At 34.4% G+C, this 16,918-nt stretch overlaps 1 protein-coding gene across 1 annotated transcript; it reads right to left on the minus strand.

Annotated features, from left to right (window-relative positions):
* Window positions 1-5,053: 5,053 nt before the first annotated feature.
* MS3_00004252 (uncharacterized protein) lies at window positions 5,054-12,635 on the minus strand. The gene is made up of 3 exons (XM_051212153.1): window positions 12,288-12,635; window positions 12,106-12,250; window positions 5,054-10,841 (listed from the first exon to the last, which is right to left on the minus strand). The coding sequence occupies exon 3, from the start codon at window positions 7,631-7,633 to the stop codon at window positions 7,274-7,276; it is 360 nt and encodes a 119-aa protein (XP_051072302.1). The 5' UTR covers window positions 7,634-10,841; window positions 12,106-12,250; window positions 12,288-12,635; the 3' UTR covers window positions 5,054-7,273.
* Window positions 12,636-16,918: the final 4,283 nt, after the last annotated feature.

Consider the following 16,918-nt stretch of genomic DNA (forward strand, 5'->3'; position numbering starts at 1 on the left):
AACCAAACATACATGATCACAGTTTCGAATTCTTTATCAACGTATGGTTTATAATTAGTGTATAACTCAATATTACCTCTATTTAAAGGGTAATCCTTTTCATTTGATTAGCATTGACAAGTGTAGTAACTACATCTTCTACTAATTACTTCTAATGTTCAAAACTCATATCTAAATAATACTCACTTATTTATACTATTTAAGATAGGTATTAAGTTTACACGGATATCTGTTTGACGAGGAATTAATTTCTTATCCAATTTGATATCATTCTGTACATGTTTGTCAATATAAATTAGATCGTTTATTTGATAATAAGTAATAAAACATGAAAGTATTTATTTACAATACAATTGACTTCTAACAAGCAACAAAATCTGTTGAACTTCATGTGGATGAACATTATTAACTAGGAAGTGAGTTATATATGCAGTATATGTTAAGAGTTGAAAACTAATCGATAATATCCAAGTAATTCCTTATGACTACCTATGAAATTCATAAATAATTAATGTTGGAAAACGATTAGAATTCATACCATACCATAAAGTATGAACTACCAGTCAACAAGGCATATTTACAATAAAGATAGAGAAGAAGGTGGTAATAAACAGTTATTTGAAGGGATACTTGACAGAAAACCTATACTTATTGAGTTCGATGAAGTAAGAATCGACGAACTATTACTTTTTTGATAATGTATAGACTGGCCTCCAATTCTTAAACAAATTCATTATGAACAGGAATTTACTTTGTTTGTGTTGATTTAATGACAACATTGTAGAATGAATTGAAATGAAGGCTTACAGGCTAGTTTGAGATCATTATTTTCATTCTGATAAAGTATTTTGTGATTTAGATGGTGGTTGGAGGTAGTCAACAGGAAACCCTGGACCCGGGTTTCGTGCTACTTGGCACTCGTCAGCAAGGTGTACCTGTAATCTTGAGGGAACTGGTGCACCCTGGCGGATTCGATCCCGTGTCACCCAGCATCACAGTCAGAGACTTTACCACTGAGTTATCCGAGCCGTGACTAACCTCCTGTAGGACTGAGATGTAATCACAATTGATTGATCACTGGGTGGTGATCAATGTCATTTGTGTCAAGTCCTTATTAGTGCAGATGGAATGCTATCGATCATGTTGCCATGTGGCCACCAGTCTAGGTGACTCGACACTGCAACATGATCGATAGCATTCGATCTGCACTAATAAGGACTTGACACACATGACATTGATCACCACCCAGTGATCAATCAATTGTGAAAGTATTTTGTATCTGATTAGGTAAATTATTCTGTTTGGGTTGTTTGCACATAAGTGACAACTTCAATTTTTTTACTGTATACAATAGGTTAAACAGTTGTTATGTCTTCTGAAATTCATTACGTTGTAAATTGAAGCTGAGTGACATGAGTAAAATACCAGTTAGGTCACTTTAATCATTAAATCAATTCGATTCTGTTTAACTGTACTCCTTGTTAAATATCTTACTAAATTTCTATACTAAACAATCAACGACAAAATCTGTCAACTATTCTCAGAATAATAGAAAATGTTTCATAATGTTGATTCTAAATCGGCTGAAGCCAAATGAATGAAATGTTTAATGATAACTTATAGTCCTAAAGCTAGTGGTTTGACCACTAACTCTAGAGGTCTTATATTTCATTCTAAGACCAAAGTTATTTATTTGATATTCCAAGGAATCACATATTATCCTAAAGCAGCTGTTCACTAATGCTTTCTTGTTTTTATTGTTTGCCTAGCTGAAATTAGTATGTGATGTGAAATAACTTCCTAAAAGATTAAAGAATAATTATGTAGCTAATTCTTTTTTTTTAAGGAAGAAAGTGTCAGGGTTCAATTTTTGCTTCAAACTAAGTTCTCATCAATTTTCATTTGTCAACCATTTAGATCAAATTAGATCTGTTAATTAGTGTTGTTCCAGACAAAGTAAATCTCAACAAATCCGGTTAGTCATCAAGTTTGTTTATCTAATTAAATAACCTTTTAGTTCTTTAAATAATCTTTTATCTTCTCATTGACACCATCTAATCTCAATATATATTGCACGCAGTGTCGAGTAACCTAGACTGGTGGCCACATGGCAACATGATCGATAGCATTCCATCTGCACTAATAAGGACTTGACACAAATGACATTGATCACCACCCAGTGATCAATCAATTGTGATTACATCTCAGTCCTACAGGAGGTTAGTCACGGCTCGGATAACTCAGTGGTAAAGTCTCTGACTGTGATGCTGGGTGACACGGGATCGAATCCGCCAGGGTGCACCAGTTCCCTCAAGATTACAGGTACACCTTGCTGACGAGTGCCAAGTAGCACGAAACCCGGGTCCAGGGTTTCCTGTTGACTACCTCCAACCGCCATCTAAATCTCAATACATAGTGCCCGCAGTGTCGAGTCACCTAGACTGGTGGCCGCATTGCAACATGATCGATAGCATTCGATCCTCACTAATAAGGACTAGACAAGCATGACATTGATCACCACCCAGTGATCAATCAATTGTGAGTGTTCAACAGGAGTTCTCAGTTCGATCCATACTGATTTGAAGAATTATTTTTTTTAGATTAATGAAAAGTAATTTTTCATCAGGTTCTACAATTATAAATCCAAATTAATAATCCATAAAATTGGCCAGATTTAAGGCAGAGTACATCATTTAAAATTGTATTATGTGAATCAAGAATTGTTGTTTGTCATATAAAATCCCGTATAAAGTCCCATAATAGGACGAAATGGCCGTCCAATGCTTCCAGGCTTTCACTGGTGGTCTAACATCAATCGGTTCAAGATCTCAATCAAATCGTTAATGTTGGGGCTGACTAATGTGAAGTGTTAACTTGAATCAGTTTATAAGTGAAATGAAATTGTGAGATAAATGATCAGAATAAAATTGGTCAACATGGGGTGTGAGGGAGACAATAATGCAATAAAAATCAGAAATTACGTAATATGTAGAATAATATGAATTAGGTCAGATATAGTAGATAGGGGTGGATGATGAATAAATTTCTCAAAAAGGTTATCAGGCGTAATAATAACAATAATAACAATGATAAAGATAATAATAATAAGTTTGGGACATAAAAGTGAACATTAATCGAATTACGTTACCATAGTTGACCCCGAAGTTGGCCAGGGTAAAAGGAGCGGCTGAACATATTTCTCTTGGATGCAAATCTCTGGCTTTTTGATCCGAATAGCAATTACTTCAACTGTCTGCAGGTTTCTTAGTCTGACGGAATTAGGTAGAGTGCTGTTAACACGATATATTATTGCGAAAGATTGTTCCATGTTGGCTGTATGTCCCGTCTGAACTAGATGGCCTAAAGTGGAGCTGTTAACCGTTTTAACTATACCTTTGCTTAACCACACTGGGATGCGCTCATGAGCCCGAATATATAAATTCCTAGAACATCTGACAATAGAAATTGCTCCACAGGAGCAGTTGAATTGATAGATACAGAAGGAAGTAGCTAGTCTAAACAATTTGTCTTTCAATCTCGGAGTGATCACTGGACGTGTGAAAAACACTAATCGTAGTTTACCTGCATTACAGGTTCTTTGGATTGATCTACTTAACTTCAGTTTTAGCATCTCACTAGATGTATCGCCTCTGAATTATAAGCGTATATACGGAGGATTTTTATTCATGGTTATGCATTCTGTATACTCTCTTTTATTGGTTATGTTTTTCTTTAAAACTTTCTTGATTTATAAATTCTTGATTCACATATTACAATTTCCAAATGATGTACTCTACCTTAAATCTGGTCAATTTTATAGATTATTAAGTTGGATTTATAATTGTAGAAACTGATGAGAAATTATTGAAAAGAATATTTTTCGTTCATATTAATTATTTAAAATTATGTTTTTCAACGAATAGTGATTTCGATAGTTGAAATCAATTGTCCTAGTATGGGACTCTTCAGCAATGCGTATCCACGATCTAACCCCCCGCGAGATTCGAATCCAAGACCTGTCAATCTCGCGCGCCAGCGCATAACCATTAAATCACTGAGCCGGCGCAATTTCATGGATTGGTTGAAGTTAGACATTAACACCGTTGTATGCCGGTTCAGTAGTCAAGCGGTTAAGCGTTCGCATGCGAGACTGATAGGTTTTAGGTTAGAATCGAGTCAGATGAAATCGTGGATGCGCATCGCTGAGGAGTCTCATACTAGAACGAAACAGCCGTCCAATGCTTCCACGTTTTTCATGGTGGTCTAGCTTCAATTGATTCATCACTTCAACTATTGAATTTACTAAATTCTCAATAAAACCCCTTCTAAGAATTATGATTTATTTGTGATACATTCAACAAAAGATACAACAGATTTCTTTTCCATTGTCTATTATTGTTTAATTTAAATTTATAAAAAAAATTATTTGAAATATCATTTAATTACTTATAAATGATAAAATAATCTAAATCCATTTTATAATATTCTGATTAATTCAATAAAACAAAAAAAATAGAAAAAAAATTATTTATTTTAAAACTATCCATGATAATGTTACAATTTCTGAAAGAAAGAAAGAAAAAAAGAAAAAAAGGGTATACAAGTCAATTTCATCATTTATCCATTGAATATTAACCAGTTTTATCATTATGCATATATATTCATATTTATTTTCTTCTCTTTTTTTCTTTTTTTTAATCTTTTTAATATTAATAAAATAATGATATCACATGATATACATTACATTAATGGTCACAAGTGACCTCAACTGAATAAATAATTGTGTAAAAACAAAATTATTTTTATTAAAAAATCAATAGTTTCAACAACAACAACAACATCAACAACAAATAAAAAAAGAGAAGCTTAGTAACTAGTCCTTAGATGATCATTTTGGATAAGTTAGAAAATGAGGCATCAAAAAAAAAATGAAAAGAAAAGAAAGAGGATTCAGTGAATAAATGAATGAATGAATGAATGAATAGTTAAGACTATGAATGATAAACATCGGTTTATTATTATTATTATTATTATTTTCTTATTAACAATTAATCTATGCATACTTTATTGACCTAAATAAATTCAATTGAACAATTTATGCATGTTAATTTCTTTTAAGAAATTAAAATAAAAATTAACTTACAACTAATCTAATTGAAAATTTATTTCAACAATGATTTATGAGATCATCTAAATGATTTTTATACATTTATAGTAATATGAAAAGTGTCAGGGAAAATAAATCTGTGACTGAAAAATTGAAGATCACTTAAATTGTATATAAAGACTATTCATCTCTTAATGTATTGATATGATTTATATTTAATTTAAGTATTGACATTCTAGAATGAAGAGAAAATATTAACATTTGTATAGTGTTAATTTGAGCTATTAATTTACTAAAGTTAAGCGAGGCTGTACATCTATTTGATGTGTTATATTGATGGATTGTTATGTATTGTTAAATGTTTCTTAGCCAGATCTGAATGTCAGAATTCAATAGTCTATCATGTATTCAGTCTTTATTTTATTATTACTTAATTATACTTAGTGTAAATTAGAAGTTAAACAATCACTATAGACAAACATTGAAGATAATCTTATAATATTATTATGAATAAGCAATTAGACTAATAATGACATTTATGTACTGTTTTAATTTGGCCAAACTATAAAAAAGTGGTACAATTCGTAATTTCCAGTTGATGGAATTCCTGTACTACAATCAGCTAATTGGAAAAAAATGGCAATCGATAGGAAATATTTCAAGTCAAAACTTACTAGTTTATTATGTTATTATCAATTTTATTGAGATCAAGAAGCAATTGATAGCTGCTTCATCTGAGTTTAAAACTCTCAGAAATACTACACACTTCGAACTATTTGGGTTAACAAGTGGAAATATCAGTACCTCTTTTTTCAATAAAAAAGAAACGCTTACATAATTAAGGATAGATGACAATTTTCACGTCTATTCGTTGAAGAACGTGCTACCCCTACCCCTCAATTTCATATCAGTTTGTAGAAAATGTTAAGTAAACGAATCTTTTCGGCGTTCATTAACTAGTAAGTAACGGGTTATCATTCAGATAGGTTGATCTAACCTTCAATGATCATTTAAGATGTACCATTCTACAACATAAACTTGAATGCAACGCATATCTAATAGTCAATTAAAATAACTATTAAATAATGGTGTTAAAAAGGAGTTATTCAATTAAGCATAAGCCACTAACCTTCATATCGATTTTGAAAAATATTTTTAAAATATATAGCTTAAACGGCATATTATATGAATAGCTACTGTAAACTAGCATATATACACAAAGAACTGCCATTCGATTCTACAAATTACTTACAGTGAGAATCGATATTTTACAATCTATATAAATAAATTATTTGAATAAAAAATCAGTTCATTTCATACTCTTCATGATGAGATGGATTCATATTGAAGTTTTAGTACATTATATCACATATTCTTTTTGTAGAATTCGATATCTAAATTGTAGTGTTAATAGCATTTCAGTGTCTGACAATTACAAAAGAAAAATACATCAATCATCAGTTCAATCTATTGAATATTCTAACCATTATTAGTTGTTAGTACTTTAATGTGAAGTCCCATGCCAAAACATACTGGTTGGTCTCTCATCAATGACTTTTTTCAAACAAATATCAGTTTATTATTAAAGTTGTTATTGTTTTATATATATGTATATATAATGTATCCTGATAACAACATAATCACATATAACTTACCACAACATTAGTTATTAGGAATTAAAACAAAATGGGTTATCTTTTATGCATTCAAAATGTGACTGTTTTTGGATAAAACATGAAAGAACAATTTATAAATGAATCTCAGCATATATAATAGTGAAATAAATGGGTACATAAATCTGAATATAGCGTCTTTATATTATAGATGTATTAGTTTTGTTTAAATCAACAGACATATCGCTAATATCTGATCTATTGAATAGTTGAATATTGGTTGAATAGATAAATGCTTTTCATTTATTTACTCAAAAAACTATCCATTTTTTTCCAACAACATAAAAATGAAAAGAGAGTAAATTGAGAATGTTTTCAATTTGGAGGTTTGATGTACATGTAAGCGCGATGATGGAAACGACAATTCTGGGGTTATAATAGGTATTTCAATCGTATCGAATATTGAACTCAATAAATAAATACTATAGAATGAAAAAATGTACATAATTATGAAGTTTACAGATATGGCATATGTTGACTTATGAAGTTCTTTTCAAGAAAAATAAACTTCCGCTGGTGCATTGTCTTCATTCATTTCATGTTGTAATGTACGAAGACGTTTGATTACTTCAAATATTGTTGTACATGAGAAAAGTATTGAATAGATTGGGAAAAGTGAATAAAAGCTTGGTTCACCATATAATGTCATTTTTAACATTAATGGTATAATGACTACTAAAATAAATATTAAAATAGAATAGATTAAGTATATATGTTTGTATGAAGAAGATTTTGATGATAAAGATGGTGATAGTAAAACAGTGCAAGGAGATTCATTGTTCTCTTTAGTTCCATTGAATTCTGGTTGAATGAGTGAATCTGTACGACAAGTCAACTTCATATATTCAGGCATTGAATAGAAAGGGAATGAGTGAAAAGTAAATATCTGTGTTGAAATAATTTAATTGATTGATAATGTACGAATTTATCTGTACTTCTCATTGAATAATCCTCAGTTTTCTATAATCCATGGTATTACTGATTATTTATGACTATACATAACTACGACTAATTTTTGTAAAATTTAATACTTTTCAGAATGTTTGATCAAGTGACAGTATTGATCATTTAATTACTTAATATCTCAGTGCACCGATGTATATATGTAGGCGTTTAATTTGTTAGTTAAATCCAATCATGTAAATACACAGGTACATAGATACATCTGTGTATTTCTTTGACTTGGTGTATTTGCCTTTAATCATATGACGTAATCACAGTAGATTTTAATCAAGTATTCATTAGAATTATTATAGGTCAATCAAATAAAAGCTCACAAAATTATCTCTATTGAATGAATTGATTACTTAATAGACTTGAAAATGATAAGCATCGACGCTGAATAGCTGGATTACAGATATTTAAGACTTGAGAATAAGATTTGCTAAAAAAAACATACAGTCTCATGCTTGAAATTGGTAAATTTTTAATTTCTTCAGATTAAATCACTGTCACACTTGTGTCACATCATTACGTCCCTTTTTAAAAACAGTACCTCGTGCAAACACTAACATAATTCTGTCAAAACATTATACAGATATCTTGCAGCACTAAATGAACTGAGATTAACAAACACCATAACAATATGACGGACGATAAAGATGACGGATAGCACCATCAGAAAAAAATAGCCAAAGCATGTTATGTGAAGGTCATATAGTAGTACGTCTAAAATCTCATAGAGTTAACAATAGATCACTGAGTAACAGAGTTATCGATTTTGAGTCACGTCACATTACTAAATCCTATTTTCACATAGTAAACATGAGCAGTTATAGAACAACCTATATAGATTAAAACAACTGTTATCGACCCCGTACTCATCTGTCTGATCCCAAATTTACTTTGCTTGTCTACCAGTTAAAATCATATCCAAAGCTAGATATTGCTTCGGTCTACTTAAAATGAAGTGTAAGCACTCCACTTGGTGTGAAATCTATAACATTATACAAACACGAGTACTCATTTTTTAAATTTCTACGCTAGATTTAACCACACTTTATCAAATTATTTCATAAAAATAAAAATGACCTTTGAAAACAGACTGTCGAAAGACCTCACCGTTACACCTGTCATATCTTTATAACCACATGTTCGATGAGTAAATACTAGAAATATTATGCACAAAATGTTCCTAGACAAAGCGTTTGATTATCATGAAAATCTCCGTGTGATCTGATTGCTATCATGAATACTACAAGACAACATGCTTAAACGTTCAAACTGTACTAGTATTGGAATGGACCATTGTTTCAAAAATTTTCAAACTAAATTGTATTGATAATGTTGTTCAGACGAACAGTGAAACCTTCACAACCAAACCTAAATTATCCACCTGAGCTCTGAATATTATCCACCATCTCAAGTCTGCGCGAAGTTGTGATAGACGGTCAACGTTATCTGATCTGCAACCAAGTCCCCATTAGCCACACAAACGACTCTCCTTTATGCCTAAACACCCGACCTGAACATTCAAATCTCCAGCTAGTACTGCAATATCAATCAAACACACCTCCTGGAGGTCATCTTTGGTGGAATCTTGGTAGCAACATGTCAGGGTATAGGCAGAGATAGCCAAAATCATCGTTTACCATACACATTTCTTCTCTCTTTGGTGGAACTTTCTAACTTAACAGCACACAACCGAAGATTAATAGGGATCCAATCGGCCAGTTCTGTTTCAGCTCTTGCGCTCAGTGGGACACCAACGCCAGCAAAACTAGATGGAAATAACACAGAATCTCCAAATAAACGCATACGAAACAAGCTTTCGAAGCGACAAATGGAGAGCGAGCGTGTATCACTTCACTAGAGTCTTGAATACGGACTCTAGACAGATAAAAGACATCAATGTTGAGACTTTCTTAACACATAGCCAACCCTATCTCTTGTCCAGTCGGCATTCGTGAGCGAACGTCAAGTGAGGTCAGTTTGAATAACACGCGCGGTTTCAGAGTAGCCGGTTGAGAATTCGTATTCAGTGGTAGCACTCAACTTCCGAGGTTTAACAAGCATAGAGCAAAACTGCTCTCACCGACGCGTTGTAGATCCAACCTTTTACAGCCAGAATGACATCACGAAGGCGCCAAAGATGGCCAAGATTGGCATAAGCCGCTCTGGCTTTCACCATACGTGCATTGATCTCATCACTCACGCCACCACTAGCACTTATGCAGCTACCCAGATACACGAACTTCTCGACTACTTCTATCTGCTCACCATCCAAAGTGAGTAAGGGTTCAGAATCCTGCCAGTCTTGTAGAAATACTTTGCACTTCGAAGGTGCAAAGCACATGCCGTACCTATGAACATTGGAGAGAAACGTATCCCAAACATGATTGTATTGTTGCTTAAAGTGGTCGGAAAACTGTATTTTGTCAGTCTTTACCAAACAGAACTATATCACCTGCGAATCTTAAGCTAACAAGCGGACCTCCTGATACAAGATCGATTCCTGGTAAGTCGAATCGGGAGAAATGTTCCTAAAAGTCTGCTATCTTAGCAAACAAAACCAATGACATAAGATTGGCTGAATTCCATCTGTAAGCAGAGTGGATGTAATATGTGAAAAGACGCTTGAGTATTACGTTTAAAACCTTAACAAGATAATTATTATAACTCGGTGTGAACGTGCTATTACCTGGGACAACGATTCTGAAATGGATGAAATAGTACAGGTTTTCCTGTCATATTTATTATTCATGACTTATGTATACCCAGAGAAATACCTAAAAGTAATTGACTTAGATATGGCAGGTCTACGATAGATTATATTTATGTATATAGAGACTGATCAGGTAGTTCTTCAGAACACTCACGAGATACGACAAGATACATATTTTATAGGGAAATAAAGAGGATAAATCAATATAATTTGTTACTAAAATTGAAGTTTATGTACAGGGAGTGAGGAATCAATTTTTCTTCAACAGAAAACTGTAAGCTTCTTGGTCAAAAGTGTCTTCTATTTGTTCTTGCAAAGTCAACCTTGATTGAGGAGCGCGTCTAAGAAGACGTTTCTGTCTTTCTTCTGGAGAACAGTCATTTAAATCTGGGGGGATCTGAAGAGGAAGATTGAGTGAAACAAATACTAAATGTTTTGAGAATAAAACCCAAGGTTTTACAGTAGTGTTACAAAGGTTTAGGACAATAACTCCAAATTATAAACCACACGCCCACATTAGCGTTATTGGTACAGTGACAACCAGAAGGCATGTAATTAAATCTTGATACTAAATCTCTAGTAGTGACTCAGTAATAAAGTTTTGATTTTCGATTGCCAACATTTTAAGATACATAATCACATGTCACTGGGAAGTACACTGCATCAGAAGACTTTCTTAGGTTAGATATCAATTTTATTGATTTTCAGCAGCTAGTGCAAGGACCTGTTAGCTATTTAATGAATAAACAATTTTATCATGAGAATTCTGTCAATAATGCTGACTTTCTTTAGTTCATTTACCTTAGATCTGTTTTTGGTCATTTTCCTATGGACTGCTGAACGACAGAACACTTACAAATTTATAAGGTGAAGCTGATGTTTACTCTTTTGTGGGAGTTTCACTATATGGTGTGTTAATATTTACATCACTGCAGCCTGAACTTCAAGTTCTACGCTAATGATTCTTCAGTTTCAACTTTTGGTTATAAATTCATGGTTGGTATTGGTGTAAAGTTTGGGCTATTTACACGTACACAGAACCCGATGGTAAATAAAAAATGGGTTGAAAAATAATACGGTGTCTACAATGCTTCATAACAGTCATTTAATACTGCAAACTAATGTACTATTCATTTAGGTAAAGAACTGGAAGACACTTGATTGCTAAGACAGTTTGCTTTCCAAACACATAAATGTCACTTGAAATTTTAAGTTGGAATAGGAGTAAGTCTGGTAATCTTCAATATTCTTGCAACTATTTAATAAATATACGAAAGGTGAATTAATTGTACATAGAACACAACTAGAATTCTTATAAGCCAGGCTCTTGGTAAAAGAGAATTTTATAAGTTAAATAACACACTACTGTACACTTTGAAGATCATTTAAGTGCTTATCTAAGGTGTTTCATTGAAATTGATAGGATCTTATTGATGCACGTTTGGAAACTGTATTAGCTTTAAGTTTTAATTACAGGATATATGAGAAGTGAGATAAGGGGTTACTGCGATGACAGTTACCTCAGGACCTATGGAAAGTAACAGCTTATCGACTATACATCGCTGTCTATTTTTTTCAAGTTTAACTTAATTGTACAACGGAAAACGAATTTCAGGATGAAACGCATAAACATACTTTATGATGATTTTAAGAGCACTAACCTGAAGTATTATTCGAGGCTCATGAAATCTAATACGGATCGAACCACCGTTAGGATAAACTAAGCTAACTGGATATGTACGTCCATATATTCGTCGTTTGGTACGGCATAAAACTGCCCGATTGGCGTTACATCTGCAGGGAAATCTACGGCTTTGATATAGAAAGCTTGAATGGAGCTTACGTTAATGGAAAGACGTTACTTTTACCCAGACACCTTGCCCAAAGAATCATGAATACAAGAGGTAATGACCCGCCACTTGTTACGGTCGACCATACAAGGTCGTCCAAATCAGTTGATCATACCACTTTACAACCTACAACCCTCGGTCTCCATTCATCGTCTAGAATAATCAAGCAACAAAATGCTACTCTATTTGTGTATTGAATGCATATATAAACGTACACTATCAATAAACAGATAAGGTTCAATCTTTCACTAGTTCACAGGTTTGAACCACCGTAGAGTGTAACATATTAATGCACTGATGAAAATAGTCATAATAAGATCTGAAAGTGAACTCATATGTTTCATATTCCTTGCTGTGAAGACAAACAAAAAACGCACTTACATTCATCCATTTTATCCTGAATTTGGCTGGTATGAAACTTACAGGTTTTGTCAAACCAAGAAGTCTGTAGCGGTAAATTAATCCTCAAAACAAGTAGTTCCATGAGTTTTCGACATTGATTCTGACCTCGTTAGTTCTACTGGACACACATAGATGGAGGAGCTCGGTCACTCATCCGCACTAGATCACGAATGTGTACATGTGCTACGCATCACTTGCAATCGACAGCCAGCTTAGACCAAACGCTTCTCGACATATCGACAGCCTTTCAAACATATCTTCGGGCCTCTTAATTTCTGACATCTGATCTGACTGGGTTGATATACTTCAATCATAAAAGTTTTGCATGTAAATGCGTTGTCCAACTGCGAATAGCTGTGGCATATTTGGTGGTGAGCTCAGCGTGATCTGATACACCGGACAGTAAACTGTGCTTCTGTTCCTTGCTGTGAAATTATACATCATTTTTAGTTTTGCATGTAGTAATAATGTCTTACATTTTCGGACATGTTTTCGCCCATTAGTATATCTTATCGTCATTATGACAGGACAAACAGCAAAGTCATGTGAGATTAAGACTATTTCACCTTCCACCTGTCATACCAGAATGTCATGGCAGTACGCGGGCCTGGTTCTACCACGCAGAAGCTGACTCCCGCGAGCACGGCGTGACGGACCCATGTGCTAGATTCCTCGCAGTAGTGAGGGCATTACCTCGCGATTCTAGCAGGTACGTCACACTCGCTATGTTGATACTTAATGTTTCTGAAACTTACAACACTTTGAAGAAGGCTATCCTTAATCGTGGAGACCTGACCAACCGACAATGTTTAGACCAACTCTTCTACAACATCGAGCTGCAATACGATTCAGCAACAGAAATGTTGCTATGTATGCGAGAGGTCATTGGTCAATGGACCTTTGATGATGGCCTGTTTGGCAGCTCCTGTGTAAGCAACCGTAGCCGGCGGAAATAGGCGTCTATTGTACACCGCTGATGTGGTGATGAAAGTCCACTACCTCTCTGGCACTGACGCAGAAGTAAGCGTTCTTCCAGTAAATTCTAACGACCGTCTGCATGAACCACTCTTGAACTTATAGGTGGTAAGTGGGGATATACGGTTAGCGGTATGTTCATTTTGACGTAGATTTACGGAAACCCGTCCACTGTATTTTCATCGTTGTATATTTCTGTACGCCAACCATTGATAAAGACGTGCCGCAATACAATAATCTACTCATTGACACGTGGAAACGGAGGTTAGTGGATAGGATTACTAAATTAACTGTTTGTGGAACTTCATTTTCTGTTGGTAGGTTATCCCTGGTCATTGCTAAGCACATGATCAATCCATACCTTCAACGGACGCTGGACAAGTACCCTGAACTGTACCACTCGTGACCAAAATACACTAAAAATCACAAATACAAGACCACCTGTGTTCTCGAAAGCTCACTGATTGGCTCCTGAAAGGCTAAGGTCGAGCAAAAACGAATTCAAGTACATGATGGACTTGGGGATAATTCATCCATCAAATAGCACATGAAGATTTCCCTTACACATGGTCTCTAAAGTAAACAACAACGACTGGCGTCCAAATGGTGATTATCGGCGACTGAATACCAAAATTATTCACGTCACAGCACCCACAAGTGTATTTTTGAAAATCAACTTGGTTAAAGTGCATTACCGAATTCCCATGGCTGTAGATGACTGCCTAAAAACGCTACCATCACGCAACCAGGACTTTGTGATTATTTTCGCATACTTTTCGACTTAAGAAATGCTACACAAACTTTCCGGCGGTCCACCGACGACATCTTTCGAGATCTCAACTTTGTATATGTATATGTAGATGGCTGGTTGATAGCAAGTCTGTACGGAGACTCTCATTTAACATTGTCCATGAACGACTACAAAAACATACGATTACTGTACACATTCAGAAACGTTATTTTATTGTTAGCTTTCCAATCTTGCCACTTTCGTTTGTGTTATTTTCAGTTCTTTAAAGCTATGATTGTTATCAAGATGCTTTTTAATTACCATTATTTTGTGTATCAGTGCAACCCAAATTGTGTTAGCCTACAGAGCTTCTGGATTTCGAGGCTGAGTGATAAAGATGTTACACAGTCTTCGAAAGAAACTTTCACTATTCTCGAGCTCCTTCTATACATGAAATTCCTCAAAAACAAGTACCAAGCAAATTCCTACAGTGTTACGATAGTTTCAGTTTCATGGAATGTCCGGACAGCCTCAAAGATTATAGTAAAGCAAGCTAGCTAGTAAGTCTCTTAGAAATTTAAGATGTTGTTATGACCTGGAATCGCCCGAACTCGTGGATAAGTTTAGGCAATTTCCAGTAAGCAGTACGGCGTTAGGGGGTGAGAAAATTGTCTTTATCCATCAATTACAAACAAAGTTCGCTGAAAAACCAAGGGTTATCAACACAATCCTATTTGGTAGGGCACTTGTATGTGATTTAATTAAAGCTAGTTTACGCTCCAGGCGTCTCTAAAGTCTACCGATTAACCTTAAATGCATATGTTCCCATAGTTGAATTTACCAGTCGATCTAAGCTAGATCACCATTGGAAACCTGGGAGCACTAGATGACTGTTTCTTCCTGATATAATATTCCTCAACAGCGTGCACCTACGACCTTGCACACGCCTAACCTATAGACCACGGAGGTTTTCAGTGGTGTTCTGACTTAGATCGATTTGTGGATTCAACTGTGAAAGTAATACAATATCCAAGTTAAACTCCCACTAGAACTGCCAATTTATGTTCAAACTACCGAGGTCTAAACTGCACAATTATGATAAGGGTTTGAGGTGATTATAAGTTAGATTACTTGAGAATTTCTAAGGTAAGTAATGTTTTATTTCTTGCGTTTCAGAACGGCGAATTTAGAATTATATGCGCGAATGATTAGATATCGACAGATTTCTGTATTGGGCTGCTAATGAATAAGATAAACTGGCAACAAAACTTTTCGTGAATATTTTTGAAATGAATCGCGAAACCGTTATTGAAAGCACCTTTTTGGACAATAGTAAATCCTTTAGATGTTACTGCTGAGCCGCTTTAAGGAATACCTTGGTTATTTCTACATACTCGCAGCCCAATTTGCGTCAGTTTATCCGTTCAGATATTGACGAATATTCCTATATATTAAAAGAACAATAGTTTCTGCCAAAGTTGGTTCTTAATAGGTTCATACACCATATACCAAGTCGACAAGACTGAAGACAATTTTTGTTGTTAATCTAAGTAAATTGGTTACAGGCATACTAAGAAATGGAGTATTTATCTACAATTGCTTCTAATACTTTCCAGTTTGTTTGCTGGTACTCTTGTGCACTGCAACATCTTAACATTCAGCTCCAATGTACGGCATTGTGGCAAACCTTACAAAAAGAAAAAAACGAGTTAGGAACTGCCAAACGATAAATCCATCACACGTCGTAAGTGTTTTTGTAACTTTCTTCAAGCTCTTTACAGTAGTTACAAGTTTTATTGACCAAGAACATTTTCTACTAGATGGCTTAACGAGATTGTATTATTTAGACTGTCATCAACACAAACTCTCCATGCAAATCGCAAAACCGAGTTGAAATGCATCGTCTTGGAGATAGTAGAAGAACAATAACACAAGCAACATGTTGGTGTCCTTACTTTTGTACTACATGCCTAATCCCATGATCTGCTCGTTAATCTAGACCATGACTGCACGAAGTAAATTGGCCAAATATCGCCTACATTGATAGATGATTTGGTTTATTGTGCATGTATCGTAGAATTAGCCTAACAGTATATACCATTGCAACTTTCAAAATAGCTTCAGAAACATGAAACTTACATAAGAGGCACGGTAGGGAACTTTTTGAATCTAATGCTAACCAATCCAACATAGCAAAATTTGGCTTCAGACCTGTGACATAGCTCAGCTTAACCTGTTATGTAAAAGACCGGCAAGTAATGGAACACTGAGGGCTGAACTACAAACTATACAAAGGTAATTCATGAAAATGCCTTTTGTAACCGCTGAGCGAACACAAAAATATGCTATACGACATACTATGTTTTTATTGCAGTATGTGATATATCCACATAAATGAATGATATGTAACTTGCAAAGTGAATACTACCGAAGATATTAAAGGAACACTACCTAGTATTAAATAATTAACGATAGAAGTATTGAAATAACAGTTGAAGAACAGATGGGATAGTATTA

This window comes from Schistosoma haematobium, chromosome ZW (assembly GCF_000699445.3).
Source record: "Schistosoma haematobium chromosome ZW, whole genome shotgun sequence".
NCBI lineage: Eukaryota > Metazoa > Platyhelminthes > Trematoda > Strigeidida > Schistosomatidae > Schistosoma > Schistosoma haematobium.